At 47.1% G+C, this 19,040-nt stretch overlaps 1 protein-coding gene across 4 annotated transcripts; it reads left to right on the top strand.

The window, feature by feature from the left end:
- Window positions 1-5,354: 5,354 nt before the first annotated feature.
- On the top strand, window positions 5,355-18,672 carry PIGV (phosphatidylinositol glycan anchor biosynthesis class V). Of its 4 annotated transcripts, none has more exons than XM_007120371.3 (5): window positions 5,355-5,413; window positions 6,432-6,520; window positions 8,808-8,942; window positions 12,095-13,216; window positions 14,721-18,672. In XM_007120371.3, the coding sequence occupies exons 3-5, from the start codon at window positions 8,865-8,867 to the stop codon at window positions 15,000-15,002; spliced, it is 1,482 nt and encodes a 493-aa protein (XP_007120433.1). In that variant the 5' UTR covers window positions 5,355-5,413; window positions 6,432-6,520; window positions 8,808-8,864; the 3' UTR covers window positions 15,003-18,672. The 4 variants fall into 4 exon arrangements, with proteins under 4 accessions (XP_007120433.1, XP_007120434.1, XP_007120435.1 ...); XM_007120372.3 differs by having other exon boundaries at window positions 5,357-5,413; window positions 6,427-6,520; XM_024125744.3 differs by lacking the exon at window positions 5,355-5,413 and adding an exon at window positions 5,473-5,812.
- Window positions 18,673-19,040: the final 368 nt, after the last annotated feature.

Here is a 19,040-nt window from a genome sequence, read left to right as displayed (position 1 = left end):
GGAAGCTCTGCATGCTGCGTGGTGTGGCCAAAAAAAATAATAAAATAGCAATCTGTTCCCCTGCCTCATTTCCCTTCTCTGCTTGATTTTTCTTTATAGCACTTTTTACCATCTGGCTTACTGTATATTGTACTTACCTACTGTCTTCCACTGTGATTAATGTAAGTTCTCTGAGGGCAGGGGATTTATTTGGTTCATTGCTATGTCCCTGTCCTACAGAACAGCCTGGCACATAGTAGTCACTTACTAAGTAGCTGCTGAATGAAATGGTAGATGTTGGCCAGATGCAGTTACATTTATAAGGCTAATGTTGCAATATATAGCTTCTCTATTCATCTTCCTTAGGGAAACAATGGAGAAACCAGAAACTAACAGAGAAAATGCTATTATTGTGGACACTTAAAAGCAAAACAAAAGGTTTCTATTGAGTACCTACTTGTGTACCAGACATAGTGCATCAAATAATTCCACAACAGTCCCATGCCTGTGAGGTCAGTATTCTGGCTCCCATTTTACAGCTGAGGAAAGCAGCTTGTTTGAGCTCACACACAAAGGTCCCCCTGACTCCAAGGCCCGTGTTCTTCCTAATACACCACACTCCACCTCCTTCCTGGGTTGGAGGACAACCAGAAGTAACTGGACCCAGCTGTGGAGCACAGCAGGCAAGATTCGTTTTTTGTTGTGTTTAGCATGAGGTAAAATTGTCCCAGGAATTTCAGTCAAGTGTTCATCAAACTAAGTGTGGTTGTTAATATTTGGGTCAGGGATAGGAATGAATAATTCATACTTCTCCATTGAGAGAGGGGGAAATAGAGACAATTGGCTAAGCTTTGTCAACTAAGATGTCTTCCTAGGACTCTTCTGGAAAAAATTAAATGGCAAGCTTTTCATATCTATATTTTGGTGAGTAATACTGCTATTGGCTATTTTTGCTCTGGGCTTCTGAAACCAATTTCTAGTCAAGAAACTGCATTTCTGGGCTGTGTGTGGAGCATTGCCTAGGAGTTTGGTTTCCTGGGTTCTTTTCATCTGCTCTCCTGCAATGCAGGAGGAGCCTAGCCTGGTGTCCAGTTTCTGACTGGAGTTACCGCAGGCCGAAAGAGCTGCTAGCCACTGAGCTGTGAGTAATTTGCTTTTGAGAAGTAAATAGAACCTCGCCAGTAGAGAACCCAGGGGTGTGGCCAGTAAGTAGTTCTTTTCCCAGGCTCCTCCCTCCCCAGCCCCACAAGTGACCGTAACCTTCTTTCAAGGCTGGAGAGCAGCCAAGTCCAGCCTAAACAATACTCTCAACCTCATTGGCTCTTTTGCCTTGCGGCCACTACCACCCCCAAGTGGCTAAGGCCCTTCCCACTGGCCCTCTCTGTGGGGTCAAGGTTTTCTAACTACCGAAAGGCAAACACCGAAGAAAGGATGAAAAACACCTAGTATCCGTGGCCTTTAAATGATCAGCATTTGGCTCCTGAAATTGGGAGGAAGGGTGGGGTCCTTGTCCCAGGGTGGATGGGCATCCTCAAGTGATGATATGTATGGCCAGAGCCAAAAAGGATGCTTCTGGTAAATGTCCAAGACCTGACTGGTGCCACCCCTAGTTTCAGCATGGATTTAAGTGTCATCCAGCATCCTTGGAAACTGCCAACGAATGCCCACAAAAAGAATCCGCACAAAAAGAAGTAGCATAAAGTTTGGGTAAGGTACAGCTGGTGTCATCACAGGCATTAGCCCTGCCTGCTAACAGCAGACAGTGACAGAATCAGAGGCCAGTGTGCTCACTTTTGTCCCATAATGGCCTGGCCTCAAAGCCAAGATCAGGATCAGCTACTCCGTCATTCCCCTAAGATTAGGACCACGGAAAGTTTGGTGTCTGGAAACTGAGTTACTGAGAGATGGCCAAGGCCATCTCCAGATGTGGCAGCAGAGCAAGGCAGCTACAGAGAAAAATGAGTCATCAGGTTGCTCCAGGGAAGTGAGTGCTCCATGAGAACTCCCAAACTTCCTTCACATCTTCAGTGGGAAAATCACTTGTTCCCCTTTTTGTTCAGGGAGTTGTAACAGCCCACCTTTTTTAAAAATAAAATATTTACTTATTTATTTTTGGCTGCGTCGGGTCTTAGTTGTGGCATGCCGGATGTTTCATTGTGGTGCACGGGCTTCTCTCTAGTTGTGGCGTGCGTGCTCCAGAGCGTGTGGGCTCTGTAGGTGCAGCACTCAGGCTCTCTAGTTGTGGCGTGCGGGCTTAGTTGCCCCGTGGCATGTGGGATCTTAGTTCCCCAATCAGGGATTCAACCCGTGTCCCCTGCATTGGAAGGCGGATTCTTAACCACTGAACCACCAGGGAAGTCCCTAACAGCTCATGTTTATCAAGCACTTGACAACTTCCCTCCCCCCAGAACTCCTAGGCTCCCAAGCTGGCGCCGGATCCCCAGCGCCCGCCAGTCTCTACCTCCCAGGCGGGGCCGGAACCATAGTTCCTCTATCCGGGGCCCTGAGCGGCCGCGCCTGCGTACTGGCTGTTTATTATTTATTGTGCCAAGCACTATAAAATCCATAAGGTAGATGATATTATCATCTCCATGAGGACAAGGACTGTGTCTGTCTTGCTTAGTGTTACAGCCTCATCCCCGTCACATAGTAGGCACTCCTATTTCGTTGAATAAATCAAAAAGATAAAACTGTAATTGAATGGAGGAAAGAGTAGGTAGGAGCTGTTAAGACTTGGTGTGCCTTATGTAGAACTCTCGGCATAGCCCGTAAAGACTCTTAGTTGTGTGGAAAAAAAAGGAAGAAAGGGAAAGAGGTAAACCTGAGAAAGATTAAAATACTGTGGGGTGGTAAAAAACAAAACAAAACAGCCAGGGAGGCTGAAGACCTGAATTCAAATCCCACCTCTGCCCCCAGCTGTGTAACTTCAGGCCAGTCACTTCTTTCCGAGCCTTAGTTCCCTCATCCATAAAATGCAGGTATCAGGTTAAACAAATGGATTTATTCACTAGTTCCTTATTGAGTACACACAATGTGCAAGGCATTGTTCTAAGTGCTGGTAACACTTTGGTGAACAAGGCCCCTGCTCTCATAGAGCTTACATTCCCTAAGAGGAAAACAGACAATGAAATGAGTAAAATTCATGGACAGGACAACCAGGTGATAATAAGTGCTATGAAGAAAGCAGAACAGGGTGATGGGATAGTACAGGGTGGCAGTTGTGGCTGGGTGGACAGAGAAAGCTTCACCAAGGAAGTGACATTTCAGCTGAGACCTGAATATAGTGCGTTGGCCAAAGAGTCGTCGGCAGTGAAGCATTTCAAACAGGGGAAACAGCAAGAGCAGAGCCAGGCAAGTTCAGAAACAGAAATGCTGTAAGTCTCTTACATTCTAGGAGTCTAGAAACAGCGACGCACTGCTTACATTGTTTAATTTAGTCCGGGATTTGTATTATGAAACCGTTTCTTGGTGGTGTGGCATATTTGCTTCTTTATGGAAGTGGCTGGGCAGTGTAGAATCTTTTGGGAGCCCTGGGATACGTCCCTGTGTCTCCAGCTCTCCCACAGTGCTGGCCGCTCAGCTGGCTCCCTGTGTAGATGCAGGCTCCATTTTAGCTGCAGACTCTAAAAGCAGACTGGAGAGAGCTGCCTCCTCCACTACTTACTCACAGCCTTGAAGGCCCAGAACCCCTCCCATCCCACCTAGTCCTCTTCCATTCTGACAAGCCAGAGCTTTGAGAGCACAAGATTCAGCTTCCTTGTTTTCCAGTTGGAGCAGCAGCCAGAAAATGAAACAGGAAACAGAGCGGAAGAGAAGGGGGGTGGGTAGTAGAGAAGGAAAGGAAGGAGAGATTGCAAGAAAGTAGAGCTGAAGAGCTGGACAAAGTTCTACCTCTAAAGGGTGACAGTTGAGCTTTTAAACAACATTCTGATGTGTCAAAAGAGACCCCTGTCCTTTTTACAAACAGATTTTTGAGGGAATTTGGTGTGAACAGAGGGAACCTTAAGAATGCATGTCTTTTTCCCTTGTGAATTCACAAAGGAAGGATAGTTCATTTCTCAGTTCTGTCTCTGCAAACACAGTACTGCTTGGAGCCTCACAGACTTCTAGAGATTCAAGTCACAACCTTAGGCCCCAGGCACGAGTGTGCCCCACGGCTCTGCCGATTCACTCATATCCCTCCGGAGCTAAGAACAAGGGTGTGTCACCGAAAAACCTGGGGTTCTAAACTCCATTTTTCCCTTTCTCCTCCAACACACCACAACTAAAACGTGATTTATCCACCTTACACACAACAAATACCTGAGGGCAGTTCAGGTCCCAGGGCCTGAAATGAGCTATAAAGAGTCAAAAGGCACAGTCCCTGGCCCCCAGACGCTGCTGTGGGCTCGCTGTCCTCGCCTGGAGCGAGAGCAACCACCTCTTTTGTTCCCACCCACAGTAGAGTAGCTGCTGCGGAAGATAAAGCCCTCCCTCCGCCAGGGCTGCGGCCAGAGGCTAACCCAGACCCTAGCTTCTTTTGCAGGGCAGATAACTGAAACCACAGGCGGCTTTGGAATCCTGAGAAACGAGAAATCCACCAACGGAGAAGGATTTATTATCTGTTTCCTTTAAGGAGGGTGCAAAGTTGTTCTAACAGTTTCCGTTACAGGGGTCCCAACTGGCCGCTCCTCCCGAACAGACAGTTCTGTTGAATTAGCTTCTTTCTTTCTTCTGCTTTTTTGGGCCCACTTTCTACGAGAGAGAAACTGCTTGAGTAAGGAAGGAGAAAGGAGTCCTGGGGGGCGTTCTCTGAAGTTTCCTTCACCGCCCTCGTCAGCCATGGGAGGTGGGGCTGCGGGCTGCAGCGGGAGCGAAGGTCCCGAGCAGCGGAGGAGGGGAAAGTCGGGGGGAACCCCCACTTTCTTCACTCCCAGGACGCAGGGGGCCCCTCCTGGCCACAGAAGCCCCAAGCAGGCTTTTCTTTCCCTTCAGAGAACAGCTATTGTGTGCCAGGCCCTGTACTGAGCTGTTGTTGCCTGACAGCAGGGAAAGTGCGGCTCTGCCTTCCGTTAAGAGGCCGCGGGGCAGCCCCCAACTCCGAGGGCCTTGGCCCACACGGGAACTCAGTGGATGTTTGTGGGGTGCAACTGGGGCAAGAGCACAGACTCGGAGACAGCAGCCCCGGCGGACTAACTGAAGGCGGGGGGAAGGGGCTGAGGAACCCCTGGTGTCACCAAAGCTGGAAAGTGCCAAGGCGGAGGGGAGCGGAGGCTCCGGGTTACGCCGTCCACACCCCGCTCGCCCGGACTCAACATGGCCGCCGCGCCGGGGGGCGGGGCAGCTCCGAGTCCCGGCAGGAGCGGGGCGGGGCCGCCATCAGCGGAGCCAGTACGCAGGCGCGGCCGCTCGGGGTCCCGGATGGAGGAACTATGGTTCGGGCCCCGCCTCGGAGGTAGAGACCGGCGGGCGTTGGGGATCCGGCGCCAGCTTGGGAGCCTAGGAGTTCTGGGGGGAGGGAAGTTGTCAAACGGAGGCCGAGGGAAATGAGGCGGAGGCCGCCGAGAAGCGAGGAGCCCCACCCCTCCGCCATAGCGGCCTCACAGTGCCGCCTCTTCCGTTACAGCCTCCCGCCCTACCCTGCCTTCCGGCCCTAGGCCGGGCCGGGCCTCGCCGGCCCCCTCGGGAGTATCCTCTGAGCCGTGGCCCCTTTGGGGAGAGGAGATGCCCAATCCCCGCTTGGGACTGTGTCCGAAAAGAAAGGGCTAGAACGGGCTTCGGACCCGGCTAGGCTGGCAGAAGGCGGCCCCTGCCTCGCGGCGGCCAGCAAGGCCTCTGGTCCTGAGGACCCTGGGTCCGAACACCACCCCCCACCCCCCACCCCCCGCCCTCCCCCGAGGATGTTAGTCTTATCCAGAGTCCTGGGCTCCGAGTCAACAGGTTTTCCTGTCTGCTCAGATAGGGCCCTCCCTGCCCTAAGCATAGCCAGCAAGAGCATGCGCTGACACTGGACAAGTCCGGGGCTGGGAGTTGGGAGACCCTGGTTGTAATTCTGGCTCTGAAAGAGCGCATCCCCTTTGGCAGGAGTGACGGCTGGTGGAAAGATTGATGGTTCAGACAAAAAAAAAAAAAAAAAAAAAAAGACATTCTCCTTAAATATAGCCTTGGGAGTGCCACTTGACCCCAGTGAGCCTCAGTTTCCACATCCATAAAATGACGATTGTAATTACACAGGGTCTAATGAGATCTCTGATGTAAAAACTCTGGAGAGTTTTATTACTGATCTCTCTGGGGCATATTTATCTTACGGGAAAATAGAGTAAAACTAGTTGCTCTGTAAGTGTCCTGCCAGTTCAGAGGGTCTGTGATTTCGTAAACGGGTTGTTGGGAAGTGAAGCCCGCAATTAGCTGAGAGGGAGAGCTCACTGGCTTTATTTTTGTTTTCACATGGTTTACCTGTAAACTAAGTGTAGGCTACAAGTAAGTCATCTGTGATCGCTGGGTCTAGAGCTTGACTCTGGAGAAAGGAAAGGAAGAATGGAAGCCTGGTGAAGAGGCAGAGGTGGGTTCCGTGCTTTTCTTTTCCCATCTCTTCTGCATGTGGGTGGGAAATGAAGGAAGGGAAAAAGTGAATTCACCCTAGGATGGAGAACCAGCGGCCGTGTAAGGTTGGCTGTGTTTGTTTCTACGATTCCTCTCGATTCGGCGAGTCAGATGTTGGCAGCATTGGGGGGATTTCAAAAGCTTGCCTTTGAACTGAATTTTGATGAGCAAACCGGTGTGGCGTTTGTGGCCCCTCCCTTCCTCCAGGCCTCCTGGTGATGGAGTAAGCAACAGGCGCCCCCTTGTGCTGAGAGGAAAGAGAACTGTTGCTTATGGCCAGTTTTCTGGAGAAATTGTATTTTCCTGTGGCTTCTGTGACTTTGTCGTTTTGCTCTCAACGTGAGATATGGTGGGAGGAGTACTCGGAGCAGGGATTTTATATCCAGAGCCAATGAACTGGTGAAGTCATATCCAGTGCTTACTACTTTCAGTCAATTAGAACACAGGCTTAAAATGCCTGTTTGTAGTGCTAGGCCCTGGGGATATAGTTGGGAGCAAGAAAGACAAAGCCCCTGCCCTCATAAACAACCTAAATAAGCAATAGCAATAAAGAGGACAAGGCAGAGTGTAATGAGAGCATACCACATAGTCTAGTGAGAGTCAGAGAATTCCAGAAACAAGTGATAACCTAAAGGTTTGGTAGGTGTTAGCCAGATAAGAGAAGAAAGAAAAGTCTTCCAGGCCTCCCTGTTAATTTCTCAGTTCTAGTATTTTTTCCTTTAGGGTTAGTTCTTCACCCCAAGTTGATGAGCTGCCTCTGATGCTCTTGCCCTTCCTTTTGATTTCCGACTGGTTAGACTGGTTACGTAGGAGCCATTGCTACTTCTTTTAGCACAAGGAATTGTTAAAAAAAAAAAAAAAAACCTTAAAATGCATTCCTTCCCCCAGAATGGCTTTGCAGTTGTTTATACATTGCTGCCATTCTGAGCTGCCTCTGATGCTCTTGCCCTTCCTTTTGATTTCCGACTGGTTAGACTGGTTACGTAGGAGCCATTGCTACTTCTTTTAGCACAAGGAATTGTTAAAAAAAAAAAAAAAAAGCCTTAAAGTGCATTCCTTCCCTCAGAATGGCTTTGCAGTTGTTTATACATTGCTGCCATTCCAACGAAGAGATGGGAAATAACAGTTTTCCCCATCCCTAGTAGTCGACTCTGTCGTCCCCCTAAGTTTGTTTTAGCAATGTGAGCTGGCTGAAGTCCTGCTGAGTGGTGGTTTTCTTTTCCTTCTCCACTTAATTTAACAGACCAGCTGAACACACATCAGAGAGCTTAACTAGAGTGTGTAGTCATTATGGTCTTCCAGTTCAGTTCTATGCCCCACTTTTGGGACTCTGGTTTGGGACCTAGTTTATTATTCTGGGCAACAGAGAAAGGGCACACACTAAATAACAGCAACCACAATATAGATTTGGTAGTACTTCTTCACACTTCAGACCATTTCACCATCGTGACAATTTCATGAGACAGGCAAAATAGTCCGATCTCATTTTTTAAAAATTAATTTATTTATCATAAATTTATTTATTTATCTTTGGCTGCATTGGTCTTTGTTGCTGCGCGCGGGCTTTAGTTGCTGTGTGCGGGCTTTAGTTGCTGTGAGCGGGGGCTACTCTTCTTTGCGGTGCACGGGCTTCTCATTGCGGTGGCTTCTTATGTTGCAGAGCACAGGCTCTAGGCGCATGGGCTTCAGTAGTTGTGGCACGCGGGCTCAGTAGCTGTAGCTCACGGGCTCTAGAGTGCAGGCTCAGTAGTTAGGCTGCGTGGGCTTAGTTGCTCCGCGGCATGTGGGATCTTCCCAGACCAGGGCTCGAACCCGTGTCCTCTGCATTGGCAGGCGGATTCTTAACCACTGTGGCACCAGGAAAGTCCCCCGATCTCATTTTATACACAGAGAACTGAGGCTTAGAAAAACAAAATGAGAACTTATGAATGACAAAGTCAGGACTTGAACCCAGGTCTTTAGTTCCTGGATAGGGGCACTCAACAGGCTTTTAAAGGTTTTCTGTGAGCTTAGCTTTCCAGCTTCATGCCTACCTGTGTGGAACTTCCCCTACAAGAATACAGTGCTTCAGAGTGACACCAAGAGGTTCCATCTGCCTTTAAGATGCTTTTCCCTCATCTGGAAAGTAAGGTGGTTAAGTTTGCCATAGTAGTCCTGAAGCAGGGGTGCTGTTTTCATGAAGAATGCTTTCAATAATTTACTTTCTGCCCATGTGTGACATTTCCTCCTTGGGTTTTGGAGTTTAGAAGCCTGAGGGAGTTCAGCCCTGGCAGCAGCCCCCCTGAATTCCTGGTGGTGAGAGGATGTGGCCCCTGGACACATCCCAGAAAGAGGTCCTGGGGTTTGCAGTCAGCTGCCGTGTCCTGACTCTGGTGCTGCAGGTCAGTCTCTGATCTTTTGTCCTGAACATGCCATTGCCACATGACTGGGCTAGACGTTAAGAGTAGGCCTCATCTTCTTTCCCTTTCCCAGATGCGCCCCCACCCCCCCGACCATGTGGTTAGAACTATAGAGACCTAGACCACATAGCTGAAAAATGGGCAGGACTCTTAGATATGACCTATTAATCTCTTATTTTATATTTATTTATTTTGATCTATTAATCTCTTATTTTACACATGAAGTAGCTGAGGCCCAGAAAGGATAAATGGCTTCCTTAAAGTCACAAGGCAAGTTAGAGAAGGACCAGAATCAGACCCCAGGTTTCCTTACTCTTGGGCTAGTGGTCTTTCCAGCATACCATGATGTTCTGTAACCAGAACACGTGTGTTCTGGTTTAGGGTGTGACAGCTCAAAGTGTTGCCTTGGGTCCCCTGACCAGGAGACTGAGCGGTGCATGAGTCAGTTGAGTGGGAGAGAGGTAGCACTGTCCTGAGACCATCTGTGTATATTTGTTTAGTCAGCAGTGTCTCCTACTCTTCCCCCAGCTGTGTCCCCTTGCTGTCTCACCCACACACAACCCCCAGAATGCATTTTGCAATTCCCTTTCCCCTCCAAGGCTGCCCTTGATACATATTTTAATAAAATTTCAGGTATATATGAACTATGTATGGTGCCTAGCACAGTGCCCAGTGCTTAGTAGGTCTTCAGTATCTGTTACTGTTGAATGTATGTCAACACCCTAGGGATGTTCTGTTAGCATATTATATGTGCCTTTCATCACAAGCACATTCTCTCTGAGGCTCATCGGTGGTTCCTTTGTGGAAAACTCCTTTTTTCTCTCCTCCCCCACTATATGAGGCATAACAGCCTCTGCTGGGTCCCAGGTTTAGTTAGAAGTGTCTTCAACTTGGAGACTAGGGCTGTTACCTGTGACTGTCACTCCTGTCCCACTTGTTTTCACTCTTTGAAGTGGCCTGATAAAAGAAACTGACCGAAAAAGAAAAGAGCCTTAAATATGAGGTTATACTCCTGTTGCTAGGCTGGAAAACTGACTTGATGATGGCTTTGAACCAGCATCAGCTGAATGATTGACAGAACTAAGGGAGCAATACTGTGACTTGGCATCTGGGATAAGGTACCAGGACAGTTGGGTTCTAATTCAGATGGTGATTTGGAAACAAGTATGTTTCCTCCATACTGTTCACTCAACCACCAAATTTTATTAAGTTCCTGCCCTGGTCAAAGAATTATGCTAGGTGGGAGTATGAAAAGTCACGATCTCTTTTCCCTTAAGTAGCTGACCAAATCTAACGGGGCAAAAAGACATTTAGTAATAATGCTATTTCATTATCCTCCCCTCCCCCGCTTCCAGCTTTAAAGCTCACGCCATCAGGTTATACCCCAGTTACCCTTTGTTGTTGCTGTCATCTCTGTTAGCGACAACTCATTCCTCCTCATTCCTTGAAGGTTTTAGCTCCTGATTCACTGTTGCTCTTTCCAGCACTACTGTATATTTCTTGGTGGTTTCAATATTAATAAAGCTGATACATCTAACCACTATCTCCTATCTTTCCAGTTCACTCCCTCCACTACCCCAGTTCTAACGATTCTTCCACTCCCTCAGGACTTATCCACTGACTCTACCACGGTTTCACTGTCCCTCACCTACCTCATAGCTTCAGCTCCCCTTTTTACCCAGCTTAGATTCCATGGTCCACCATGCATACACGTACAGCTCACTCACTCCCTTCTCCCTATGTCTTAATCACAAGACAAAGGCCCATCCTTGGTTAAATTCAATTCTGTGTCTACTCCACGCATGCATCTGCCCAGAGAAAAGCACACAACTGTGTTAACTAGTCTCTTTGTATTCAATATCATTAACCCAAGTGAGTCCTTAGTGCTGCCTGGCAATCTTAGTGTATTTCCCTGGTCCACTCGCTCACCCATTTTCTCAAATTTTTCTGCACATCAGAATCAGCTGGGAGAGCTATAAACGCCCAGTCATCAATGTTGTGGCAGGAGGGAAACCCAGGCATCAGTATTTTTGAAACTCCTTGGGCGATTCCAGTGCATAGCCTATTTTGAGAACTAGGGTCATAGATGACTTATTTTATACATTTTCCTCTTTTTTCAAGTCTCTAGCACCTTTTCCCCAGATTGTTTTCCTGAGTGAAAATTCAGAAAAGTAGAAGCAATAAAAAGTAACCTTCTGAATACTTCCACCACAGCCATCAGCATACCTACATCTGCACCTCTGTGCCTTCACTACTGAAGGGTGGATGAACTGTCTGTCTCCTCTCTAAGGCCAGTTCCACCTCCATAGCAGATTCCATCCCCTTTTGCCTGCTCCAGCAATTCTTCCCTTTCTCGCCTGCATACTCAGTGGTTTCCTTTCCACTGGATATTCCCATTGGCAAACAAATACTTACCTCCCACCTTTGGAAAGAAAACAACAAGATTTCTCTTGACCCCACAATGTCATTCACCTACTACCCCATTTCTCTGCTTCCCTTTACAGGAAAACTCCTCCAAACAGTTGTCTGTATCTACTGTCTCACTTCTCCCCTTCTCTGCTAAACCCAGTCCAGGCAGTCTTCTCTCTCCTCCACTCCACTGAAGTAGCTCTTGTCAAAGTCACCAATGACATTCCCATTGCTAAAGCCAGTGGTCAGTTCTCAGTCTCCATCTTACTTGACCTATCAGCAACATTTAAGAGCTGATCACTCCTTTGCTTTACTTGGTTCTATGACACCATGCTTTCCTGGTTTCCTCCCTACCTCACTGACCTTCCTTCTTTATTGCTAGATCCTCTCTCTCTTTCGAGCCTCTAAATGTTGACATGTCTGAGGCCCAGTCCTCAGATCTCTTCTTTTCTCTATCTGCACTTCTTCCCTGGGTGATCTCATTCAGTCTCATACCTTTTAATATCATCCATACACTTATGACTCCCAAATTTATATCTCAAGCCCTGATTGCTCTCCTGACCCTCAGACTCATATATCTTACTGTCTCGTTGACCTCTGCACTGGAATGTCCATGTCAAACTTAACTTGGGATTCTTCCCCAACATGTCTGTTCCACCTCATTTTATTAAATGGTAATTCTTCCACTGGCTCAACCAAAATCCTAGTTCTCCTTCATCCTACAGGCTCTCTTCAATGCCATCATCCCAGACCATCATGCAGAAGCCTTCTCTCCTCCTCGCCTCGCCCCCTCCGGCTCTGTGGACCAACTTGTGGAAAGTCTCCTGGGCGGCCTATCTCGCTGGGATGCTGAACACTTCCTGTTCATTGCTGAGCACGGCTACCTGTATGAGCACAACTTTGCCTTCTTCCCTGGTTTCCCCCTGGTCCTGTTGGTGGGGACTGAATTGCTGAGACCCCTGTGGGGGTTACTGAGCCTACGGAGTTGCCTGCTAATTTCAGTAGCATCGCTCAATTCCTTGTTCTCCGTGCTGGCTGCACTTGCGCTTCATGACCTGGGCTGTCTGGTTTTGCGCTGTCCCCGCCAGGCTTTTTATGGAGCGCTGCTCTTCTGCCTCAGCCCTGCCAATGTCTTCCTGGCGGCTGGCTACTCAGAAGCTTTGTTTGCCCTCCTGACATTCAGCGCCCTGGGGCAGCTGGAAAGGGGCCGAAGCTGGACTAGCGGACTCCTCTTTGCCCTTGCCACTGGTGTGCGCTCCAACGGGCTGGTCAACGTTGGCTTCCTCGTGCATTCTCAGTGCCGAGGCTTTTTCTCTTCTCTGATGGTGCGGAATCCTCTGAGACAGCTCTTGAAGCTGATGGGCTCTGTGTTCCTGTCAGTGCTCACACTTAGCCTTCCCTTTGCCCTCTTTCAGTATTACGCCTATACCCAGTTCTGTCTGCCAGGCTCAGCCTACCCCATTCCTAAGCCCTTGCTGCAGTTAGCTGTGGACAAGGGCTACCGAATCATAGGGGGAAATGAGCCGCCTTGGTGCTCCTGGGAGCTTCCCCTAATATACAGCTACATCCAGGATATCTATTGGAATGTTGGCTTTTTGAGATACTATGAACTCAAGCAGGTGCCCAATTTTCTACTGGCTGCACCAGTGGCTATACTGGTTGCCTGGGCAACTTGGACATATGTGACCACCCATCCTTGGCTCTGCCTTACACTTGGGATGCAAAGGAGCAAGAACAAAGAGACCCCAGAGAAGCCTGATCCTGGATTCCTCAGTCCTCGGGTGTTTGTGTACCTAGTCCACGCTGCAGTGCTGCTGCTGTTCGGCAGTCTGTGCATGCATGTTCAGGTGAGGTGGACTCCTGGCTGGGAAAAGGTGGGAACACAGGCCAAACCCCTTAGTCAGGGACAGGGAAGACATTTAACTTCTCCCATTTGAGTGACCTGTACCTAATTTATTCATTCAACAACTATTTGGGGGTGTTTTTAGTGTGAGTCCCTGGGTCAGATCACTGAGGGTAGAACATAAATAAGTTAAGATTGCTGCCCTAGTAGGTCTTGTGGTCAAAATGGAGAGACAGACATTTAACAGCTTAAATTATAGTATAGTGGGATGGAATTGGAGATATTTTTGAGGTAAAGTATTGTGGAAGCAGAGAGGAAAAAGTAGCTAACCGGCTGAAGGAGGTGAGGAGGGCATCATATTTAGGCTGGGTCCTGAAGAGTAAGAAGGAATTCCATTTAAGAAGCAGAGGAAGAACATTCTGGGCAAATGGAAGGGCATGTGCGAAGACAGCGAGAGTTGTGAAAGGACCTGATCTGACTGAGTTATAGGAATAGCACAGAGGGTATCTCTGGGACCTTCCCCTAAAATACAACTATACCCAGAATGTCTGCTTGAATGTCAACTTTCTGAGGTACTCTGAGCTCTGGCAGGTGCTCCATTTTCAGAGGAGCTATCTTGTGTAATGTTTGGCTGGTGGGGAGGCTAGAGAGGGATGGGAAGGGTTTGATCATACATTCGATTTTTTTTGGTTCCTGGTTGTGGCCCCAGGTCCACCATAAACCCTGAGGAAGTCTTTTTGTCTCCATGCTGGCCACTCAGCAGTTTCTGCTTCTTGGAGGCACACATTGGCTGTTTGTAAAGTTCTCTGAGCTATGTGACTAAGAGGCACAGGGGAAATAGAAAGGAGCACTCTGTGTTTGTAGCTGGATGAGCTACTAGAGTGAATGCCAGCGAAGCTTAGAGTTTCAAGGATAGATGAGGGAGGCCATTTGGAGACCTGGCTCTGAACTTCCTTAGAGGGACAGTGTTGAACCACAGGATCCCCTGCCCCCTTTCTCTCTGCTTTGCCATCCCCATGGGATGAGGGAACCGTTTCAGGGGGCAGGGGATCAGAGTCCTGGCCCTGGGCTAAAAGTGGACCCCACAGACTTTTTTTTTTTTTTTTTTTGGCCATGCCGCGTGGCACGTGGGATCTTAGTTCCCCAACCAGGGATCGAATCCACGCCCCCTGTGTTGGAAGCGCGGAATCTTAACCACTGGACTGCCAGGGAAGTCCCCTGATCAGCCCCCCCCCCCCCATAGAATTTTTAGTATCATTTGGCCCATTATTGTGGTAATTAGTGTGTAGCCATGTTTATTTGTAACATTGCAGTCACCTGGCTGGTGTCATGCACAGCTTTATAAGGCTGTGCATTCAGCTCTGCTGAATGAATATCTTTTCCAGTGTAATACATTTCTAGTCTTAGAGGTATAGCTCACCCAGCAGCAGGGAAGTCCCAGGCTCATCCAATTTGAGGCAGTGACATTCCAGTAAATGTGTGGGTTTTCCCCCTCTTATGATTTCCAGGTTCTCACCAGGTTTTTATGCTCCTCCACTCCTATTGTGTACTGGTTTTCAGCTCACTTGCTTCAGGATCAAGAACCGCTGCTGAGATCCCTAGAGACTGTGCCTTGGAAGCCTCTTTCAGGGGACTCCCCACCAGGACAAAAGGTCCTCAGAAACTCTATCATGGGACTCTTGTACAACTGGAAAACTTGTTCTCTGGTCACACGATGCATTCTAGGCTACTTCCTGACTTACTGGCTCCTGGGACTACTCCTGCATTGCAACTTCCTACCTTGGACATGACCTGGAGACTTAGGGGACAGGCTTGAAGCAGACTTAACCAGGGTCTGAAAGTACAAATACATGCTGGGGCTGCCTGTGCTGCCCTGGAACCCTTACTCTGCCCGTTAGATCCTCTCTCTCCTTGAAGGTTGGTTAGGAATGGGAGCAGTGTGAGCCTCTAGAGAGCGCCTTCTGGTCCTGGCTATGGCAAATTTTAGGGTAGTAACTATTTTCTCTGTAAATGAAGAAATCTTATTCCAGGTCTAAAGCATACCTACATCTGTCTTGTCCATAAACCATAGCAGAGATAGTCTTAAACTTACCACCTACCCACATGTAAATTTAAATTATTAAAATGTGAATTTCATCAAAGGCTCTAGCTGACAAGCTGGTCATAGTCCACACAGTGATGGTGGAGGCCTGGACAGTGTAGCCTAAGTAAAATGGACTATCTTTTCTAAATGGGACATTGTTTCTGATGATTTTTTTCATGATTTGTTCACTTATTTATATGAAAAACCTTACAAAGATACACAAATTAAACAACTTTTGATTATATCTGCAATTAATTACCTTTTTATTTTTATTTTAAAAATTATTTTATTTTATTGGCTGCACGGCTTACGGGAGCTTAGTTCCCTGACCAGGGATTAAACCCGGTCCACAGCAGTGAAAGCACCGAGCTGGACCACCAGCGAATTCCCATAAGTTACCTTTTTAAAAAAATAATACAAATTAAGGGCTGAGACCCTGCCACATACTCTGCATCCACACTTCATTTGGATATTAAAGGTCAATTGATGCAAAAAAAATTAATACAAGTTACTTGCGGGGAAAAAAGTCATGGTAAGAAGAACATTGCCTGAGGAGGCAGGAGGCCTGGATTCTGGTCCTCTCAGCAAAGCCCCACTTACCAGCTTTGTGACCTTGGGAGAGTTTTCAGAGCCTTAGTTACCTCTAATGAAACTAGGGGAAGATTACATTATCCTACTGGAAAAAATATCCAGTTCTTCTCTTTTCAGCACTCTGAGGAGTAATTTCAGTGATGTTTCCTTTGAATGAGGGAGAGCAGTGACACTTAGCAAATAAGGCTCCCTTGTCCTGTGTAAGTAAGCCTGCCCAGGGGCAACTAAATGTTCACTTTGTGAGCAGTGACTGGTTTTCCTGCCCTGCCCGAGCGCCTGTGCTTTCTTGATTGGTAGGTAAGGGTCAGATGAGCCAACACAGCAGCAGGAATTGATAAATTGTAGGTAAGTCCAGGGTTGAATGAAATGGTATCTTCCTGGCCCCCATTTGGTAATGGGCTTGACTCTATAGTTGTAGTAAAATCTTGACCCCTGCTGAGCTATGTTTTCTCATTCTTTGAGCCAGGTAGGAGGCCCTGCATCATCGCCACTCTTTCCCCGTTTGAGCCAAAAATTCCAACAAGCAGAAACTTCGAAATGGATGGATTGACACGCTCCCTCTGACCATGACTGAAAGCTAAACTTGCCAGCTGAAGGGAAGCTCCTGGCTGAGCCCCAGCACCCTCTATTGGAGCTCCTAGTCAGCCTGGCCAATAAGCATTTCCCATCCATCGCCCCCAGCTTTAGCACAGCTGAGAGAATTTGGTCCAGAGTCAAATGCTTCTGAAAATGTACACACAGATCGGGACAGCCCTCTGCCTTCTGCCAAGACACCCGAGTGCCCTTCTTGGCAAAAGATGATCACCCCTGCCCTAGTGTCCCTCCAGTTGGCAGAAACTGTTCCCTCTCTCCTCACCCACAGCTGCAAATCTGGGGAATTCCACCCTGTGTGCAGGAAGAGTTGAGGGCCTGATTCAGCTCTTTATTGCAGAGGTAGGAGTACTAGATTGCTTGCTCTCAGGGATTGACCTCTTTGCCTCTTTTGGGGGGATAATCAGGACTGATTGTTTCCCTACTGGAAGAGGTGACTCAAACTCCGCAGGGTAGGGGGTGATTTCACTGCTTTGGCAGTCTCAGCTTAACGTTCACACTAGACCTCGTCACCCCCAGAAACAAGTGATTTCAAGGACCGGAAACCTTATAAATGCGAACCTCTCATTTCTCAACTAATACCAAGGAACTAAATCACTCTGGTATTTTGCAAAGACCATTCTGGTCATAGCTGATCATAGAGGAGTTAAGTAAGGACCCCAGCTAGGTGGACGTTCCTGGTGTGACCTGGAGATGGACAGTTTTCTCTCTGACCTTGGAGGGATCTAGTTCTCTAAGGATCTAAGGAATGGGCTGATTTTATGGCCAGCAGCTGTCCTTTTACTATCCTATTAACAGCCTTTAATAGCCTGCGAGAGGGATATGAAGGGCCCAAGGCAGGAAGCTTCCTGTTTACCCTGAGGTCTAACAATGCTGCAGCTGGGTTGGGCGTCTACAATTTCAGAGAAAAGTCATTTCCTTCTGAGACCCAGCTAAAACAGAAACCAGACGCTTTATGTACCTAGAAGTAGATGCTTTTCTGTTCTTTAATGAAGGTGGGAGGAGAGGGAGCGTTTGACATGGCTTTACCAGTCCCCCTGAAAAAAAAATCACTTTTCTTGAACAGACCCTCTCACCATCATCCAAAAAATGTAATGTGTGCAGGCTCATGGGATTTGCAACTGATTTCAGCAATTGTTTAGTATTGCCTGTTTTAGGGGACCGAAGAATACTCGCCCTGCCTCCTGTCGTCAAATAGCTGCCTGATAGAGTTTCCTGCAGAAACACAGGAACGTTAATCAAGGAAAAAACTAATAAATTCTGGGGAATGAAGAGATACTTAAACTTCTTGCTCAATATTCTCTACTTGAACTTTTTATGGTGAGGATGAATTAAAATTTTTGTATGCTTGGGAAAAGGTAAGTGTGGTACAGAGTAAGTTCTCTGTAAATTCACACAAGATGGAGATCCCTCCCAGCTTGGAATACTTGAAAAGACTTTGTAGGGCATGGCCTTTGAGTTGGACTTTGAAGGACAGTAGGATTTGAAGTTAAGGGCAGAGAATGAATATAGGAAGCAGGAAACAGAACAGGACAGGGAGAGCTCAGTTTGAGTGGAACTGAGGTATTGTCATTATTGTGGTCTAAGCATTGAAATCAGCCCCAAGCCCAGCTCCACTGTGTACTAGCTGTGTAAAGGTGAGCCAGATATTGAATCTCTAGGCCTGTGTTTACTCATCTGTAAAACATGGATAAAACTATCTACCTCATAGATATGAATAATAATATTATCTATCTCAGAGTTATGTGAGTTAAGTGAATAATGTTTAGAACAGTACTAACAAAAGAATGGCTGCATTTTGGACATGTTGAGTTTACAATGCCATCAGCACATTCATATGCCAGGAAATGTGGACCAGGAGACAAGGAGAGGGGTCAGGGAGCCATCCACACAGACATGATAATTATAGCAGCCATGATATTGGATGAGGTTGTCAAAAAGAAAAAATGTAGAGAGAGAAGGAGGGCCTGTAAAACCTTAGGCAAGAGACTCAACTTCTCTAAACCTGTTTTCTCATCTCTAAAATGGGGGTGACGTCACTTACCACACAGAGTAGTTGTGAAGATTAAATGAGATAAAGCACTAGATAAAGCACTAGCATAGCACGTAGCACATAGTAAGAACTTAATGAATTGTAGCTATTTTTTATCATCATCGTCATCATTGTTATCGTCGTTGTCATTAAAAAACCAGAAACAAATATTATCTGCTGTACACAACATTGTAAATCAACTATACTTCAATAAAAAAATTTTTTTTAATTGCCTTTCTTTTTAAGGCTGAATAATATTCCTTTGTATGTATACACCACATTTTGTTTATCCATTCATCTGTTGAGGGATATACGTGGATAGCTCCACCTTTTGGCTATTGCGAATAATGCTGCTATGAACATTGGTGTACAAATACCTGTTCAAGTCCCTGTTTTCAATTCTTTGCGGTATATACTCAGAAGTATATATTGCTGGATCATATGTTAATTCTATGTTGTTGTTGTTTTTTAGGAACTGCTATATTGTTTTCCACAGCATTTGCATCATTTTGTATTCCCAGTAGCAATGCA

This window comes from Physeter macrocephalus, chromosome 3 (assembly GCF_002837175.3).
Source record: "Physeter macrocephalus isolate SW-GA chromosome 3, ASM283717v5, whole genome shotgun sequence".
In the NCBI taxonomy this organism is placed as follows: Eukaryota; Metazoa; Chordata; class Mammalia; order Artiodactyla; family Physeteridae; genus Physeter; species Physeter macrocephalus.
Note: the sequence above shows the minus strand (reverse complement) of the source record. Positions and strands in the feature narration are given on the sequence as shown.

Excerpts from the sequence above, each read along its gene's own strand:
- PIGV (XM_007120371.3), top strand. The coding sequence starts at position 8,865 with ATGTGGCCCCTGGACACATCCCAGAAAGAGGTCCTGGGGTTTGCAGTC. Across the intron at positions 8,943-12,094 it reads TCCTGACTCTGGTGCTGCAG|GCTCTCTTCAATGCCATCAT; the intron begins GTCAGTCTCTGA and ends TTCATCCTACAG. Across the intron at positions 13,217-14,720 it reads GTCTGTGCATGCATGTTCAG|GTTCTCACCAGGTTTTTATG; the intron begins GTGAGGTGGACT and ends TATGATTTCCAG.